General features: G+C 35.4%; 1 protein-coding gene across 1 annotated transcript in view; it reads left to right on the top strand.

The window, feature by feature from the left end:
* The window catches only part of CEP57 (centrosomal protein 57), a 39781-nt gene that overhangs the window by 12644 nt on the left and 8042 nt on the right, over positions 1 to 19095 (top strand). Inside the window, exons 2-8 of the mRNA XM_049620403.1 lie at positions 1729 to 1885; positions 10881 to 11060; positions 11441 to 11562; positions 12897 to 13013; positions 13600 to 13677; positions 16694 to 16801; positions 17368 to 17445. Of these exons, the coding sequence (XP_049476360.1) occupies positions 1729 to 1885; positions 10881 to 11060; positions 11441 to 11562; positions 12897 to 13013; positions 13600 to 13677; positions 16694 to 16801; positions 17368 to 17445 (840 nt within the window). The remainder of the gene's footprint in view (positions 1 to 1728; positions 1886 to 10880; positions 11061 to 11440; positions 11563 to 12896; positions 13014 to 13599; positions 13678 to 16693; positions 16802 to 17367; positions 17446 to 19095) is intronic.

A 19095-nucleotide genomic window follows, 5' to 3' on the forward strand; every position in this document is an offset into this window, starting at 1 on the left:
GTTTTCCAGTCATCTCCAAAACCTGTCAGTTTTCCAAAAAGTTTGAAAAATGCCAACTTTTTTTTTTTTTTTTTTTAATGTTTATTTTTGTTTTTGAGAGTGAGAGAGACAGAGCACAAGCAGGGGAGGGCAGAGAGATAGGGAGACACAAAATCTGAAGCAGGGTCCAGGCTCTGAGCTGTCAGCTTGGAGCCTGATGTGGGGCTTGAACTCACAAACTGAGATCGTGACCTGAGCCAAAGTCGGACGCTTAACCCGCTGAGCCACCCAGGCGCCCCGAAAAATGCCAACTCTTAATCCTGTCCATGTGAAAACACTTTTTATATAGACTTAACATTGATTTCCTTGAGTACCACTTTGAGACTTCACTCCTATACCCCTTCCATGCTCTTTGCCCTCTTCTTTAGTTTTCATAGCCATAGTGTGTTCTGTATTTGTTTTTTTTAAATCAGTGGGAAAATTGCATGATTTTACGTAGAAATAGTCTTTGGTTTTTAATAGAATGCAGATACAGTGTGGTTATTGTGATTGTCTTTGTTTATTCCGGGAGGTTGTTTACCGTTATTGTAAATATTCATTGTCCCTTTGTACTTTTCTGGATGTAGATTGTTCTGGAGCTGTATAGTATAATTCTCCAAAGATAAGAGTTGAGAACTTACTTTGCTGTGGTTATTTGAATAAAAAAAAATGAATGAGAATTTTGAACAACTAGCAGTTCTGTCTTCCACCCTAGCTTTCAGCTTCTCCATTACTTCCCCCACTCCCGGTCTGCCTACCAATAGGAAGTCACCTACAACTAACAACATGCCACAGTTAGCATCCCTGCACTGAAATTATGTGGAACGTAATCCCAAATTGAACAGAATCCCATTCATGACAGAATGAATGGAAATAAAATTTTCATTTGTGTGGAAACAAAATTTTATATTTTTGGGTATTTGATAAGCTTTAATGTTTTCTAATTAAACCCCCTCTTCCACCTTTTTTTCTTAAGTAAATGTAAATATTTTGAGGCAAGGACTATGCCTTTCTGTTTACTGCAGAGTGTTGGACATTTGATAAATATTCAGGGAGTATTTAGTTGAGTAGGGATAGATTAATTCAGTCATTTTGTAACAGTTTCAGATACTATAAAAAATACTTTTCTGAGTATATTTTACATTACATTTTTTTTATTTTTATTTTTTTTTTTAAACATTTATTCATTTTTGAGAGACAGAGAGAGACAGAACATAAGCGGGGAAGGGGCAGAGAGAGAGGGAGACATAGAATCTGAAGCAGGCTCCAGGCTCTGGGCTGTCAGCACAGAGCCTGACACAGGGCTCAAACCCACAAACTGTGAGATCATGACCTGAGCCGAAGTCAGACGCTTAACTGACTGAGCCACCCAGGTGCCCCTTACATTACATATTTTTAAGTAAAATATATTAAACTTAATTGTGAGTATATTTAAGTATTTCTGTGCAGTATTTGTATTCAAGTTGTGTGAACATTATTTCTTTTTTATAGTGTCTGGCAAATGGCTATATGTAGTCAAATGTGAAACACTTTGGAAGTTTTATTATTTTAAAGTAATGTTTGAATTCTGTTATATAGTAAGTGGGCTCTGTTTTTTCTGTTATCTCCATCAGTGGAATATGGGCAGTACATGAACAAATGTGTCTATGTATTTATATCCTATTGGCGTTTTAAAATTTGAAAAGTAATTTCTGTATTTTTATTTTTCAGAAGAGCTTAGCCGAACCTTCAAGGGCTAATGGAAATGTGGCTCGCCATTCCTCATCTCCATATGTAGTATATCCACCTGATAAGCCTTTCCTTAATAGTGATCTACGACGCTCTCCAAATAAGCCTACGTTTGCCTATCCGGAAAGTAACAGCAGAGGTAACAGAGCCTAACAAAATAGATTGGTTTTTTTGTTTGTTTGTTTGAATAGAGCCTAACAAAACAGATGGGGTTTTTGTTTGTTTGTTTGTTTGTTTGTTTACCCACTGCTTAAAAACCGTTATGTCTTCCATGTATTTTTAAAATTAGAGGAAAGTCTATTTTCCCCTTCCTGTTTCTTCCCTTCTCAAAATATAGTACCTTTCTTCTGTTTATTGATCGTTGAACACTATCTTCCACCAAATCATCAAGGCTAAATACTTTGGGAACTCTGGACTGCTCTGTCATCTGTAATATCAGTCAGGGACCAAAAACCCGTGTTTTGCCTCTGAAGTATCCCAAAGACTTATTTGTTCTGTCTCTCCATTCGCATTGCTTTAGTTCAGGCTCTCATCATCTATTGCATAGGTAATTGTAATGCACTCCTACATGATTGCTTAGCCTGTGGTTTGCCTTTCAGCCCCATTCCTGCCATTTGCTGTTTTCCATCATCTCTCCCACTTAAACAAATTTCAGCACCTCCTCATGGCTTACATAACAAATTCGTAGATTTTTCATAAACTTGACTCAATATACCTTACCAGTTTCATCCCTTGCTTCTCTTCTGTTCTTCCTTACCCACACATCCTTCGCTCTGGCTTCTTTGAAATACCTGTATATTTGTTCGTGGAGCTTGCCATCTGTATTAGCTTTCTTGCTGTCTTAACAAATTACCATAATTCAGCAGCTTTAACACAAATGTATTATCACAGTTTCTGTAGGTCAGAAATGTGGATGGGCTCAACAGGGTTGTCTTGTTTAGGGCCCTACGTGGCCGAAAGCAAGGTTTTGACTGGGCTGTGTTCCATACTGAAGAGTCTAGGGAAGAATCTGCTCTCAGCTCATTCAGATTTTTGTTCAAATTAAGTTACTTGTGGTCATAGAGCTGAGGTTCGGTTGTCTTGCAGACTTGCAGTCAGTGCTGGATTTTGCTCCTAGAGGCTGTCTGCATTCCTTGCCATGCTTTCTTTATGTCCCCCTTCAGCAGTGGTGGGTCAGGTCTCTCTTCATGCATCATATCGCTCTGACTTCTGCTGCTGCATCTTTCTAGCCACAGCTGGGGAAAATTGCTTTTAAGTGTTCGTGTGATTGGTTAGATTGGGCCGACAATGAGGAATAATCTCCCTATTTTAAGGCTTGCAACTTTAGTAACCTTTCCCAAAGTCCTTTTTGCCATATAGCAGGTATTTAGAATTTCAAGGAGTAGGACATAGCTATCTTTGGATGTCCATTCTGCCTTCCACACCAGCCATGTGTCAGGCTTACAAGTCTTTCTCATGCTGTGCCCTCTTTTTGAAATCTTTCTGTTGTAAAATTATAGATGTTATTGGATTGATAGAAAAAAAAATTATAAAAGCTTAATGAATCCTAATTAAACAGTTCACAACACCATGATCTGAAGGGATAAAAAGAAGCCTGTTTACTATCTTACACATTATATTTTCTTGTGTTTACTTTCCTCTTCCATCACCGTTTTTGCTCTTCTCTCTCATATTCCTTAAAACCACTAGTGACACACAAGCAGAATTTAATATTATTGTTAACACACTGGTCTAAATACTAAATAAACATTTCCTGACTCTCTGCTCTATGAATAAATCTGCCCCGTTTAACTTTTCGTACTCTTTCATTCTTTAGTAATTACTTTTCTCTGAACTTATCTTAGAAGTTTCTTTATATAGAAGTAAATATCAGAACTGGATGTAATGTTGTAGTGGGAGGATTGATACCTAATTCCTAGACCACGTATTCGTGGCAGACCTCTGTTGGCATGATTATTGTGTGTGTGTGCTAAATTATTACTAAATCTTACCTGATTCTTCTCCACTGTGGGCTTTGTATATTTTTTTGTGCTTTTTTACCATATGTTGTTTGAATGTTTTGCAAGTTTTATTTTTTGAAATTGCCAAAGTCTTTAACTGCTGTGTTCTGATGAGTAGCACTTTATCAATTGCTCTAATTAGCATTTTCTTTATTATCATCATCTTTGAGACACCGTATCCTATAAATAAGAGGTTTCTAGTTAGTAAGTTGAGTATCGAATATATTAAAAAACACCAGACTTTGGGGCACTTGGGTGGCTCAGTTGGTTAAGCATCCGACTTCACCTCAGTTCATGATCTCGTGGTTGGTGGGTTTGAGCCACGCGTCGGGCTCTGTGCTGACAGCTCAGAGCCTGGAGCCTGCTTCAGATATTCTCTCTCTCTCTCTCTCTCTCTCTCTCTCTCTCTGCCCCTCCCCCACTCATGCTCTGTCTCTCAAGTCTCTGTCTTTCAAAAATGAATAAATGTTAAAAAAAAAAAAACAAAAAAAAAACCACCAGACTTCTGGTTAAATTTATTTTAGTAAACACTTTTGAAACCTCATTATGGCCTAGGTTTTTACATTGGTGACTATACTTAAATATTATCTACCTTGTACTGTACTACACAATCAGTTCACAGTTTACAAATGTCAGTTTAACCTATATGTGGTTGAAACATAACACTTCTTTTATGTAGAGAATCATTAGTAAATACAATTGGCCTAGTACTAGTGATTAAACACAAATTTTAAAACAGCAAAATGTGGTTGTGTGGTAAAGTGAATATATTTCATTTAATTTTCACAGAACAATTGTATAATTATATTCAAAATTTACACATAGAGTAACATCTCAAATATGATTAGTTTAATATGTAATATTATAACTCTTTACTCGTTCCACATTTTCCCCAACTGTTTAGTGGACCCTCAAATATTTATTGAATGAGTTAAGTCTTATTTTGAATAGATACTCCCTATTAAAAAATTTTTCTTCTTTACATGTAATAAATGCTTTTCTTTTTCCTTCTTTTTTTTTTTTTTTGTTTTTTTTTTTTTTGCACTAATACTTTAGGGGAAATCTTAAGTTCTAGTTTAATTTTTTCATTTGATAAATTACCATTTCACTTTGCACTCTGCTAATAACTTTGAAAATATAATTTGACTAATGCCATAGAAAGGGATAATTAAACTATGTTTCTTGTAATTCTCATTTTCATACTCATTTTGCATTTTAGTTAGAAAAGAGGTGAACAAGAAATTGGAAGTTATTGGTGCCTTCAGAAAATGTATTGTCCTTGGAGCCCTTTAAAAAAATGGTAACTAATTAATGTATGTCATTCCAAAAAAGTTTAACCTATTGTTTATGTTATTAGTTTAATGCATTTCAAATGATGGTAGTATGCAGAATGGCTTGGACATTTGAAGCAAGGTAACCAACTACGAGGCAATACTACTAGCCATGCTTCCAAACCTTTCATTTCATCATAGTACATGTGGAAAATGAAATGATAATACATGTACAGCTCATGGAGGTAAACTGATGGGGCTGATGGCGCCTAGTCTGGTATCTTTTACGGTGCCAGGCCACTCATGGCTGAGAGCTTAGAGAGAAACAGTCTTGAACTATTACAAATTTGTGTCACACTTATTGGAAAAAGTTCAGTATTCTTGTGATCAGTGAGAGGAGTCAAGTTATGGCTATGGTGTTAGGTATTAATAACAATTTACTGCCCATCTGTTCTCCTGAAGCATTTGTTCTCAAATTTTTTACTCCAAGAAACCCTAATAAACCCATTACATGTTTGCATAAACATTTTAATGAAGAATAACTATTTTCCAAATTTAAAAAATATACTGTTAAGAGTGACATTGTTTTATTTTATACTTTATAAATCTACTTCTGGCTTCATAAAAGACAGCTTGATTCTCCTCTATTTTTGCATTCCATTTGTGTTGATAAGTTGTTTTGATTGAAGTATGAAAAAAAATCTGGCCTTACACAGATGTGTAGGTAGAAAATAAATAGTATTCTAATAATTTTTCCAACAATTTGTGGATATTTTTATTTGAAACTACTCCAAAACGTGGCCATTGGTAGTTTCTTAAAATTTAGTTGCATTGTGGAAACTGAAAACATTGGTGAATTTTTCATATTCTGGGATCTCAGGGCCACGTACCCGATTAACTAGGAGGACTGACCTCACAAGTTTCAGAAGTGGTTCTAATTATGGCCGTGGCTTATTACAGTAGAATCTGAAGGAACCCAGATGCAGGCTTCTAAATTTCTCTCTTATGGAAGTCACACAGAAAGACACTTCTTCCTACAGCTGTAAACTGTATGATGTGTGCAGTGTTTCTGCTTAGGAAAGCCCACTTAAGGCTCAGACACTATGGCTTTTATTTGGAGCTGGTCACACAAATATTTGGCGCCTGCACAGTCATGCTATTCACCGTAAAACACATTGTTTTCACAATCGAGACAGGCTTGCCCAGAAGGATTTAGTGTTAGGCATACAAAACAACCTTATTAATTAGTAACATAGGGAGCATTCCAAGAGCCTAGTTTCCAGAGGCTAGCCAAGGTTCAGGCCTTCTGTATAAACTCTTTCGTGAGAGAATTTATTTTTTAATTGAAATATAGTTGACATACAATATTACATTAGTTTCAGGTGTGAAGCATAATGATTGGACTCTTCTGTGTATTCTGTTCTCCCCATAGTAAGTGTAGTTTGCTATCTGTCACCATACAGTGTCATTACAGTATTATTGGCTATGTTGCCTATGCTGTATTTTTCATCCCCGTGACTTATTTCATAACTGGAGTTTGTATCTCTTAATCACCTTCACCTATTTTGCCCATCTCCCACTCTTCTCCCTTCCGGCAGCTCCCGGTCCTCTGTATTTATGAGTGTGTTTCTGTTTTTGTTCGTGTGTCAGGTGTGGGATTTTTGTTGTTTTTGTTTGTTTTGGGTTCCACATACAAGTGAAATCATTTGGTATTTGTCTTTCTCTGCCTTATTTCATTTAGCATAATACTCTCTAGGTCCATTCTTGTTATGTATCAGCAAGATTTTGTTCTTTTTTATGGCTGAGTAATATTCCATTGTATATGTATATTAATCCATTATGCATATATGTGTGGAATATGTAATATTTTATTTTATATACCACATCTTTATTCATCTATGATTTGCTTTTGTATCTTGGCTGTTGTAAGTAATGCTGCAATAAACATAGGAGTGCATATATCTGTTCAGATTAGCATTTTTGTTCTCTTTGGATAAATGTTCACTAGGGGAATCACCAGATCATACGATATTTCTGTTTTTAGTTTTTTGAGGAGACCTCCATACTGTTTCCATAGTGGCTTCCCCAGTTTATGTTCTTATCAACAGTGTGTGAGGGATCGCTTTTCACATCCTTGTCAACACTTGTCACTTCTTGTCTCTTGATACTAGCTGTTCTGACTAGTGTGAAGTGATATCTCACTGTGGTTTTGACTTGTATTTCCCTGATGGCTAGTGATGTTGGACATCTGTTCATGTGTCTGTTTGCCATCTGTATGTCTTCTTTGGAAATGTCTATTCAGATCTTCTTCCCATTTTTAATTGGATCATTTGTGGGGTTTTTGGTGTTGAGTTTTAGGAGTTCTCTGTATATTTTGGATGTTAACAGCTGATCAGATACATGATTTGTAAATATCTTTTCCCATTCAGTAGGTTGCCTTTTCATTTTGTTGATGGCTTCCTTTGCTGCGTAAAAGCTTTATAGCTTGATACAGCCCCAGTAATTTATTTTTTTGCTTTTGTTTCTTTAGCCTAAGGAGACATATCCATAAAAATGTTAAGGCTGGTGTCCAAGAGATTACTCCCTGTATTTTCTTTTAGATGTTCTATAGCTTCAGGCCTCACATTTAGGTCCTTAATCCATTTTGAGTTTATTTTGGGGCATGGTGTAAGAAAGTGGTCCAGTTTCATTCTTTTGCATGGAGCTGTCCACTTTTCCCAATGCCACTTATTGAAGAGACCATCTTTTGCCCAGTGTGTGTTCTTGCCTCCTTTGTCATAGATTAATTGATCATATAAATGTACTTTTATTTCTGGGCTTTCTGTCCTGCTCCACTGATCTGTGTGTTTATTTTTGTGCCAGTACCGTAGTGTTTTGATGATTACAGTTTTGGAGTATGTCTTGAAAATCTGGGATTGTGATACCTCGAGCTTTGTTTCTCTTTCTCAAGATGGCTTTGGCTATTTAGGGTCTTTTCTGGTTCCATACAAATTTTAGGATTATTTGTTTTAGTTCTTTGAATAATAGAGTTAGAGTTTTGATAAAGATTGCATTGAATCTGTAGATTGCTTTCGGTAATATGGACATTTTAACAATGTTTCAATCCATGAGCATGGTATATCTTTCCATTTTTTTGTGTTGTTGAGGAGTGTTTAAACAAATAATTTTGCTGATACATAAGCCATTCCAGAATGTAGAAAAGGAAAGCATATACCCCACCTTGGGTCTTTTTTTAATCCAGTACATCCCTGTGATACTACAGTTGCTGACATACAGAACAGAAAATCGTGTGTTCCAGCCAATTGCATTAATGACCATAAATGCGGAAGTAAAATGCTAGCAAAATCATACACAATTATGTATAATCTAATGAAGGAATGCAAGAAATGTTTGGTACTACAAAGTTTTATTTAAAAAAATTCTTTTTAATATTTATTTTAGAGAGAGAGACAGAGTGTGAGTGGGGGAGGGGCAGAGAGAGAGGGGCTAGTCCAGGCTCTGAGCTGTCAGCACAGAGCCCAACGCAGGGCTCGAGCCTACAAACCACCGGATCATGACCTAAGCCGAGGTCGGACACCCAACTGACTGAACCACCCAGGCACCCCTACAAAGTTTTATTTTAATAAATACTTCTTAGTGGTTTAGAAGAAGAAGTTTTAAAAAACCTCAAATTGATATTAAAAAACATTTATTAATTTTCTCTTTTCATCTTACATGTGTTATATAATTATTCCAGGTATTTTAGAGAATTATTTAATTCCTTTAATACTAATCTTAAATCTGGACTCTTCTATTCTCATAGTCTTTTCAGTTGATTTTTTAGTTTTCTAAGTTGTATGTGTTTCATGTTTATGTTTAATTACACTGTAGTGTCACCACATACTAGGAGTAAACTGGCTCTATTATAAAATGTATCAATCTCATGTTTGGGGCCTGTAACATTCTAGGCACTAAAATTTGGTGAATGAATGAATTACATTAATAAATGGAAAGGTGTGCCTTGTTTTGAGTGAGAACCCTCGATTTTTAAGACGGCAGTTCTTCCGACCTATTATGCGGTTTCCATGAAGTTTCACGGAAATCGTTGTTTAGGCAAAATGGTTCTGAATATTTAATTGGTAAGAATAAATAACTTTGAAATGTTTTAAAAGTTTATATAGTGTGGGAGGGATGTTTATAAGGTTTTAATAGTTAAAATACTGGAATAATGAATCAGAATAAAAATACTGAAACTGTAATTTCAGGTATGTGTGTATGAGACTATGGTAGAAGGTATATGTGTGTTAGTAATAATAATACCTATATATCTTAGTACTTGTGTGAATTTGGTATATGAGGCAATCGCCCTTTAAAGTTCTTCCTTCAAAACAAAAGTATCTTATTTCACATAAAGAATTAAATGTAAGAATATGTGAAACTCTAAGTGTAACAAAAGGAACATGTAAAGTTTATGTATTCTTGACATTGAAGAGCATTCTATCTTTGTAAAGAACTTGATGCAAAAGATTTCTCATTATAATGATATAAAAAATCAGAACAGCTTTATACTAAAACTGACAGCATCTAAACTAGAATTAATAAACTAATAAAATCAAAGGGGCAACTTTTTCTTAAGGAATTCAAAAGAAAATTGGCCAATAATATATATTTAAAAATCTTCAAACTTTTAATAGAAATGCAAATTAAAATAACCAGTAGTAGCTTTTGTTTCTTAATCAGACTAACCGAAACAGAAATAGTGTAATAGTGGGGTGTGTTGGCAAAGACACATACTTTTAATGAAAGTATAAATTGATACAACCCTTTATGAAGGTACTTTACTTTCAAGAGCCTTTCAAATACGGATGTTTCAAATATGGATATTCTTGGACCCAGTAACTTCATTTTTAATTTTTAATTATTATTATAAGGAGATAATCTTTTAAGATGATCTGATTATATGAGGGAATGCTCAGTTTATTATAGTGCTAAAGTGAAAAAGAAATCATAAATTTTAATCTCAATTTATTTTGCATATATCAAAAAAGATTGAAAGAAATAACCAAAAATGGTAGTCCTTATCTCTTGGTAGTAGGATTATAAGTTATACACACACACACACACACACACGTATGCTGCTTTTTTATATATATTCTTCTTTTATATATTACTTTTATAATCAGAAATTTTTGGAGGTCAGTTTAAAGAGTGATTAGAATTTCTCCTATATAATGAAAAAACTGAGACTTAAAAAAATAATTCTTTTTGTGCTTGATATCTTTAACTTTACAATGGGATTCTGCATAGGATTCTGTTAATAAAACAGAAAAAGATTGACAGTTAATATACTTGAGGTTACGTATGAATTTTGTATGATTAATTTTGTATGATTAAATATTTTTACCATTTTATAAAATCTTTGTAATCTTTTGCCATAATAATTTGTTTACTTGAGTACCTAGCACATTTCAGAGACTCAGAAGATACCTTTAAGTAGGTTTTAAAAAAAAACAATTATGTGGCAATAATTAACATTCCATTGTTCCCAAAGAGTGATTCTCTCCTGGGCCCACCTGTCAATTTTATTTTTTATTTAGATTTGCATATTTAAAAATAATTTTTTTAGTGTTTACTTTTGAGAGAGGGAGAGAAAGAACACAAGCCGGGGAGGGGTAGAGAGAGAGGGGACTGAGGATCCAAAGCAGGCTCTGCTGTCAGCACGGAGCCTGATGTGGGGCTTGAACTCACCAACCATGAGATCATGACCTGAGCCAAAGTCAGATGCTTAACTGACTGAGCCACCTAGGGTGCCCCAAGATAAGTATGTTTTTTATTGAACTTTCTCCATATATATTGTTACATTATTCATGTTTGGATTTGGCAGCCATATTTTCTGCTCTGAAGAATCTTCAAGATAAGATTCGACGCTTAGAACTTGAAAGGATTCAGGCAGAAGAAAGTGTGAAAACCTTATCTAGAGAAACAATTGAATATAAGAAAGTATTGGATGAACAGATTCAAGAAAGAGAGAATTCAAAGAATGAAGAGTCAAAGCATAATCAAGGTTTGTTTAATTATGAAGGAAATGAAACTTACAAATACACAAAATACAAAATGAAATACACAAAATAAGACTAGTAAAATTATTCTAAAAGCAAATTCACGATAGTGTTTTCTAGTGGTCAGTATCTTTGGGCACTCCAGAACTGCATTATACATGAGTACATTCTGAGGAACACGTGGTGATGCCTTGCATTATATTTACTGATCCACTTCAAGACAGATTGGACTAGCATATAGAAAGAGAATGACTTAGGTCATCTGAATAGGCTTCTAGAGCTATTGGAGAGGGTTTATTGTATACACAGTAGATTTAATTCTCATTAACAGCTTGTTACAACTGTTGTATGAGTGAGCTAATTTCTGTTTATGTATTCTGTTTAGAATTGACATCTCAGTTATTAGCTGCAGAAAATAAATGTAATCTTTTAGAAAAACAGTTGGAATACATGCGCAATATGATAAAGCATGCAGAAATGGAAAGGACATCTGTCTTAGAAAAACAGGTATGGTGCCTCACAGATTCATTCACAGCAGTAGCTATGGGGGAAATCAGACTGACATAAAGATCTTTTTTTCTCAGTGAAGACTAATGGTTCTGTTATAATAATCATTTCTCCTTTAATCCAAATCACTGATAGTAGTACCAGTAGTTCATTTTGAGAAACAACTAAGTGTAAGCTTTGAGAAAAATGTGATTTGTTGTTTTAACATAGCTATAAAGAGGCTTCCTTTTTGGATGACCCTCACACACACTGCATATCTTCTGCACACAGCTTTGATAGCTTCTGCTTTTGAACAGTATAACAGCCCACGACTGAAATTACTTGGGATCATTTATAGGGTGGGGAAGAGGGTAGTCCGTTCAATCTGCCATATGATTGGAAATGGCAAAACATATATAGTAACATAGTCATTCTCTACTTTGGAATATTCCAGTTCTTAGCTTAGAAAGCATCTATAAGTGAGATGTTTTGACTAATCTCTATTAAGCATATATATTAAATAACCTTGTTTATTTATCAGTGAATTTTATCATCAGTGAATTTTAAATAGCCCATTTCATAAGAATGGTTCTGATACTGGAAATAAAATATGATTTTGCCAATTTTTAACTTAATGTATTTTTTAAGGGCAGCAAATATCCATAAAGGCAGATTGGAAGGATCCACTAAGGTGGATTGGAAGGAATTAGTAATTGACACAAACTCCTGGGGAAATTACTGCTTTATTTAGTCATATTCATATTTCTGTTAGTATGATATCTATTGCTATAGTCTTATCTATGAAGATCTATTTATAAATTCAGGTACTTAGTGTTTTGGCTTTTTACCAATAGACCTCAATTTAGCGTATTTCTACTACTTATCCTAGTTTAATGGTTTACCCTGTGACTGTCAGGGGGCATTCTTTTCAAAGCCTTAATACTAGACCTAAAAATAATAATAATCGATGTTTTGTATTGAATTCAGAGGAAGCATAAATTATAGATACAAAAAACATAATTATTGCCTTTAGAGATTAGCTGTGTAAGAGAACCAGACTCATTGAAAGTATTAGCCCATATATCTAAAAACTCTCAGCTGAGTATAATGAAAGTCTCAGGGTATAGAACCTACTGTTATAATGGTATATAGTAGGAGCAGGATTCCACTTGTATTTATTGATTTCTTTATCCTGTGGTTTCATCTTAACATTGTTTTCCTAGAATTTCTCTGTAGTATAGAAGTTCTGTGAAAGGCCAGATATTACTTATAGTATATTCTAAGTTATGCCCAGTATTAGTTGTGTTTTGTTTTTTTGTCAAATTCTCATGTTTGTGTTTACTACTATTTTCCAGGTTTCCCTCGAAAGAGAACGACAACATGATCAAACACATGTGCAGAGCCAGCTTGAAAAGTTAGATCTTCTTGAACAGGAGTATAACAAACTTACCACAATGCAGGCCCTGGCAGAAGTCAGTGCATGATATTGGTTCTTTTGTAAAATTGATCATTTTATAATACCGGCTATTCATAAGAAGAAAAGTGATCTTGTAGCAAAGAAACAGGAATTTTTAAGAGGAAGAAATGTAAATTTGGAAAGGGTGTTCACATTTTCTAATCTTGATTTACATAAGAAGTTCTTTTTGAAAATGTTGGAAGCTTAAATGTTTTAAGCATCAATAAGACCTGTATCACTTGGTTTAAGTTGTTGCCTTTAGTTTTAATTGATTCACTTGGGAGTTGTTTAATACCACTGAGATTAACATTCCAAATTTAGCTTCCATGTAGCCTATATGCCTTCATACGGAACTGTATTCTTGGGCCATAGATTTTACCCACAATTCTGTTTAACTGCCTCACAGCTACTTCACAAATGACTAATAATGAATCACAGAGGAGAGCGTCATGGTTACTGGCAAGCACAGAGTCATTACTAGAGTGAACAAGCTTGTGTTTACTGTGCTAAAATTTTATAGCACATTCCTGTGTTGCTGTATTAAAATTTTACAAACAGACACTAAGTCTTTCACTAACCACTTTTAATATTTATATCACTAGAAAAAAATGCAAGAGTTGGAAGCAAAACTCCGCGAAGAAGAACAGGAACGGAAACGTATGCAAGCTAAGGCAGCCCAGGTAAGCTGCAGTGTCAGCAGGCAGGCGTCCCAGATTTCATACACCTCTTTGTGTCAAAACAAAAGATTCATTGTGGACTTCTTAGATCATTTATATTTTGGAGGAGTCTACTATATAAATTCTCAGACATAGCTTGATATAGAAAATTATTAACATTGGGGTGCCTGGGTGGCTCAGTCGGTTGAGCGTCCGACTTTGGCTCAGGTCACGATCTCGCGGTCCGTGAGTTCGAGCCCCGCGTTGGGCTCTGGGCTGATGGCTCAGAGCCTGGAGCCTGCTTCCGATTCTGTGTCTCCCTCTCTCTCTGCCCCTCCCCCATTCATGCTTTGTCTCTCTTTGTCTCAAAAATAAATATACGTTAAAAAAAAATTTTTTTTAAAGAAAATTATTAACATATTTTTGTAGGTGAAGAGTAAAAGTTGAGCAGTTTTTTAGAGTTGTTCAAATTGTGGGTTTTAATCAGCACTTTAAAAAAATCAATGGACTAAAAACCATCAGAGTAATAATACATAAGGATATAAAACTTCTCACTTGGGTCACTGTTGGAAATGTTGGAAAACCATCATTTAGTTTCCTGCTTACACGTTTTCCTTTCCCTTGGTGGCCTCAAAACACCAGGACAGAAATTGAGGTAGTGGGCTGCCCCAATCAATAGTGACCATACCAATTCACAAAAGCTACTGGATAAGGAAAGTGAGCTCTGTTTGCTCCTAGTCTTTGATTTTAGCCCATGCATTGGCCACCAGGTAGAATAGGTGAGGCAGTGTGAATCCACACAAACATTGAATTTTTATGTATACCAACCAGAACCACATTTCTAAACGATGCAGCAATACTTTTGTTCCCAGTGAGTCTTACTGACAGGCTCAATAAAATACCTTGTTCATAATTGAAGACTCTTTTAAGAGCTTATTTATTCAGATACCTCCTATTTTCCCTCCCCCTTCCAGAGTCTTAAAACATTCATATGTATCTTTTCTCATATTAACACAAGAAGCAGGTCTTGATTCCAGAACAGTTAGGAGCAGAGGGTCTGCAGCTTAGGCTGTGGTCAGAGGCCAGCAGTGTCCTGAGTTCTGTTCATATGTGGGCTTGCAGGGCTGTAAACATCTTGTTATCCTTGTCACCTTGTCTGTTGCTTCCAGAACCTCCCAGAACTCTCTGATTTAACATAGTCTCTTTCTATTAAACCTGATATATTTTCTTTCTCAAATATTTACCTTGTGTTGTATTTTTTCCTCACTGTGCTGAGTTCTGTGGTCATGTGGCTTTATTTTTGATCACAACAAGTTTTGAAATGACTTGGTTTCTCTGCCCATTCCACTGTAAGGTCAGCCACTTTACTGTATGTCCATTTCCACACTTGTAACATGCAAACTCATAAATTGTGCTCTATATACGTTGTGGTGGTGAGTTTTATTGTACATGAAATAAAATTAAACAAGTTCGTTATTTTATTAATTTAAAAAGTTATTTTACAGTATTTTCACTTTTTCATTTAGCAGGCATAATATAGGGACCAAATCAGTTATTATATCAGTAATATTTTTTGAGTTCTGAGAGTGGATGCTATTCTAGTAGAATACCAGTGACCAGGGATCATACGTCGTTCCAAGTCAAGCCAACCTTAACTTGTATGGTCTTGGGCAAGATATTTAACCATTCAGAGCTTGGATTTTACCGTTGATGAAGTGGTCTTCATTTTATATCTTCCTAGTGTTGGAGATATCAAATGAGAGAAAAGACAATGAAAGCACTTAAAAGTGTTAAAACTCTGCCACACATATATATGACCATTACTGGGAAGAATTAAATAAACTGGAAGTTAAAACATTTTTAAAAAGTTGTTACTTTTATACTGTTCAAACCCATTGGCTTCATAAGTCTCACACAGTAATAATTTTATCAGAGTAGTAATTTTATGTTCAATGAATTCTGTCTATTCAGTTGACTATGTATAAAGCATTGTTAGATGCGTGAGAATGTAGATGCTCCCGAGGGTAGGCATCCCTGTATTCCTTTGTCTCTGAATAGATTCTGTCCCTAAAGAATGCAGTCATTGTGGGAGTTAGTATTCTCGGTATTTCTTTTTAACTCATCCATTGGTTCTGAGTGTTCCAACTCCATCATAATTTCCTGGGGAACTTTAAAATACTTTTAAAAACAATGAGGTCCAGAGAGGATCCTGACAATCTGAATGTTTCTCCTAAACCCCAGACGATTTTGATACATAAGCTCGTTTGAAAACCATTATTCTAGACAAAGACAAAAGGTGTGATAGTATTTGCTGACGTACCTTCCAGTTCTTTTGGACATAAAATTTCCAGTTTTCATTTTCTTATGATGTAAGGGTGTTAGTTTTTAAAGAGGGAGAAATGTATTTTGCTCTCCAGCCGCTTTGTGTCTGGCACTGATGTAGTTGCCATGTGTAAAAAAGAAGAAAATATTGAAGCATTGGTTTGGATTCAGATATATTGTATTTAGCTCATGAGGTATAATTTATGGAGCAACTACAAATAATGGAGCTAAACGGTTCCAAACTGGGGGAAAAAAAAAAAACAAACGATAAGTTGTAGCACAGTACTTCAGGATAAAATGAGGGACTTGTATTGATTTAAAATATTTGGGGTGTCTGGGTGGCTTGGTCGGTTGGGCGTCCAGCTTCGGCTCAGGTCATGATCTCACGGCCCATGGGTTCGAGCCCCGCGTCGGGCTCTGTGCTGACCGCTCGGAGCCTGGAGCCTGTTTCGGATTCTGTGTCTCCCTCTCTCTCTGCCCCTCCCCTGTTCATGCTCTGTCTCTCTCTGTCTCAAAAATAAATAAACGTTAATAAATAAATAAATAAATAAATAAATAAAATATTTGGAAAATGTTCACAGATTGATTCAAGACATAGTTACGCAGCTATGATATGTTTTTCTGTTTCTCTATTATAGGTTTCTACAGATCTTTACATGGCAAATCTAATAGCTTTTATTTCTGTAGCATTAACTTTAGGCTGTCCTGTTTTTCTTAGTTGCAGACTGGTCTAGAAACAAATAGAATTATCTTTGAAAATAAGGCAGCTCCATGTGTTCCCAGTGCAAGAAGAGTTAAAAAAAAGAAGTCAAAACCACCAGAAAAGGTATGAAAACAGGACCAATAAGTCAAAGTGCTGATTATTACTGAGTGTAATTTGTGTGAAAATACTCCTACAACTGTGTGGTACCCAGGCTTGGAATAAATCTTCACTCTCCGTTTCTTCATTGGGAAAATGGGGATAAGTAGTATCTACTTTTAAATTTTACCCTGGTAGTGAGATGGTATATATGAAAGCATTTTAGAACTGCAAAACATTGCCCAGATCTGTATTATTCAGTATTGCTCAGTGTTTTTATGTATATGTGAATATACATACATACACATATATATATATATATATATATATATATATACCGGTTCGTAGACTGTACTTGCTGTTTTGGCGGGTACGATTTTTTTTCCTTCCTAGCCTTTCCGAGGCTAAGAGGCATGTTGTCAGGTATTACTAGGAGCTCAAGAATATACCAATATCAATAAAGCAAGTAGTAGCCCAACAGTACACTGAAATTTTAGATTAGTCATGTGAGTAAACTTGTAAGTAAACTTATCATCATGTGAGTAAACTTGTTGTTTTTTGTTTGTTTTGTTTTGTTTTTCCTTTCCATTCAGAAAGGTTCTAGGAACTATTTTACTGCACAACCACATTATAGATTATGCTTGGGGGATATGCCTTTTGTAGCTGGAAAGGTGAGTTGCTCCAACTCTGGATTTTTTTTTCCTTTACAATTTAGCTCTTTGAATTAAATCCACTCATCTGCCTGTATGCCTGTAAATGGTGAAAACATTTTTCTGCCCTTTTGCTCGTATGGATCATAGTGATATAAGAAAGAGATGGAAGAAGGTTTTATGGGATTGGGGGAGCAGGGAAAAGGCTAGGAGGACTTTAAAGCAGATAAAGTATTTGTGGAAATAAAGATATGAACAATATCACAGACTCTGGTTTAGAGAAGGTATGGTTGTAGATAAGAGTAAATGAAATGGCAAATGGTATTACTTGTAGCGTTGGAATTTTAGTATCAGTCCTGCTCATTTATATTTAAATATAGTAGATATTTAAATAAATAGAAATCACATCCTATTTGTCCTCACATGCATCATTCTCCAAGAAGCGTCATAAATAGACCTGAATTTTATGTTCCTTTAGTGTTTAAATGTAGAGATGATAATTTTGTCAAATATCAGGAAGTACTAAGTGATTTTTTTTTTTTTTTAATTTTTTTTTTCAACGTTTTTTTATTTTTTATTTTTGGGACAGAGAGAGACAGAGCATGAACGGGGGAGGGGCAGAGAGAGAGGGAGACACAGAATCGGAAACAAGCTCCAGGCTCCGAGCCATCAGCCCAGAGCCCGACGCGGGGCTCGAACTCACAGACCGCGAGATCGTGACCTGGCTGAAGTCGGACGCTTAACCGACTGCGCCACCCAGGCGCCCCCTAAGTGATTTTTAATAAGTGCTAAGCATTGTGTTAGTTTATAGCACTTTTTCATTAGCTCTATGTTGCTGGTTGTTTCTTGCATAGATGCCTTGAATACCCAACTAAGTAGTGAGTTTGAGAGGCTTAGGAAATAGATTTTAATCTTATTTATTTATTTCTTTTAACCCCACAATAAATCCTTGGTGAAAGCTTGGGGAGTGAACTAATTTCTAACTTTTCCATTTGCCCTTTGTGGATGTGTGAGGCACAAATCACTTAAAAAAAAAAAATACATATATATATATATATATGTATATATACACACACACATATATATGTGTATATATATCTATATATGTATTTATATTTAAATAATGCCCTTGTCTCTATGCTGTTCTTTACCCTCAATTTAATCTCTTGTTGGATTGCAGATTATCTTTTGACCTATGTTTCTTCCTTTGTCTCTTAATCCTACCAACCTGCTTTTGCTTCACCATAAAATCTGTTGGGTTGGAAGTAGAGGTTCTCAAGGGCTGACCAGCTACATTAGCATCACTGAGTACTGCATTTGAAAAAGCAGATTATGAAGCCCCACCACAGTCCTACTAAGTCAGAATTTTCTGATGGGGGCCTAGAAAGGTGTGTGTGTGTGTGTGTGTGTGTGTTTGTTTTTACTGTTCCCTGATTTCAGTCTAATGTTCAGTTAGATTTGGGACCCACTTAATAAAGTTCTCTGCCTAGTGTTTTCATTATGTAAATATCCAAAACAGTGGTTGTGTACTCTGTTCGGATGTATTTCTAGACCACTTTATTTGTAAGTTCTTAAGTGAGTTGAAATCTTTCATTGTGTAAATTCTGTTCATTGCTCTTTTTCTGCTCTCAGGGATCCACATGAGCCCTTGACTGTAGGGAAATATTTAAA

This window comes from Panthera uncia, chromosome D1, assembly GCF_023721935.1.
Source record: "Panthera uncia isolate 11264 chromosome D1, Puncia_PCG_1.0, whole genome shotgun sequence".
Classification (NCBI taxonomy): domain Eukaryota; kingdom Metazoa; phylum Chordata; class Mammalia; order Carnivora; family Felidae; genus Panthera; species Panthera uncia.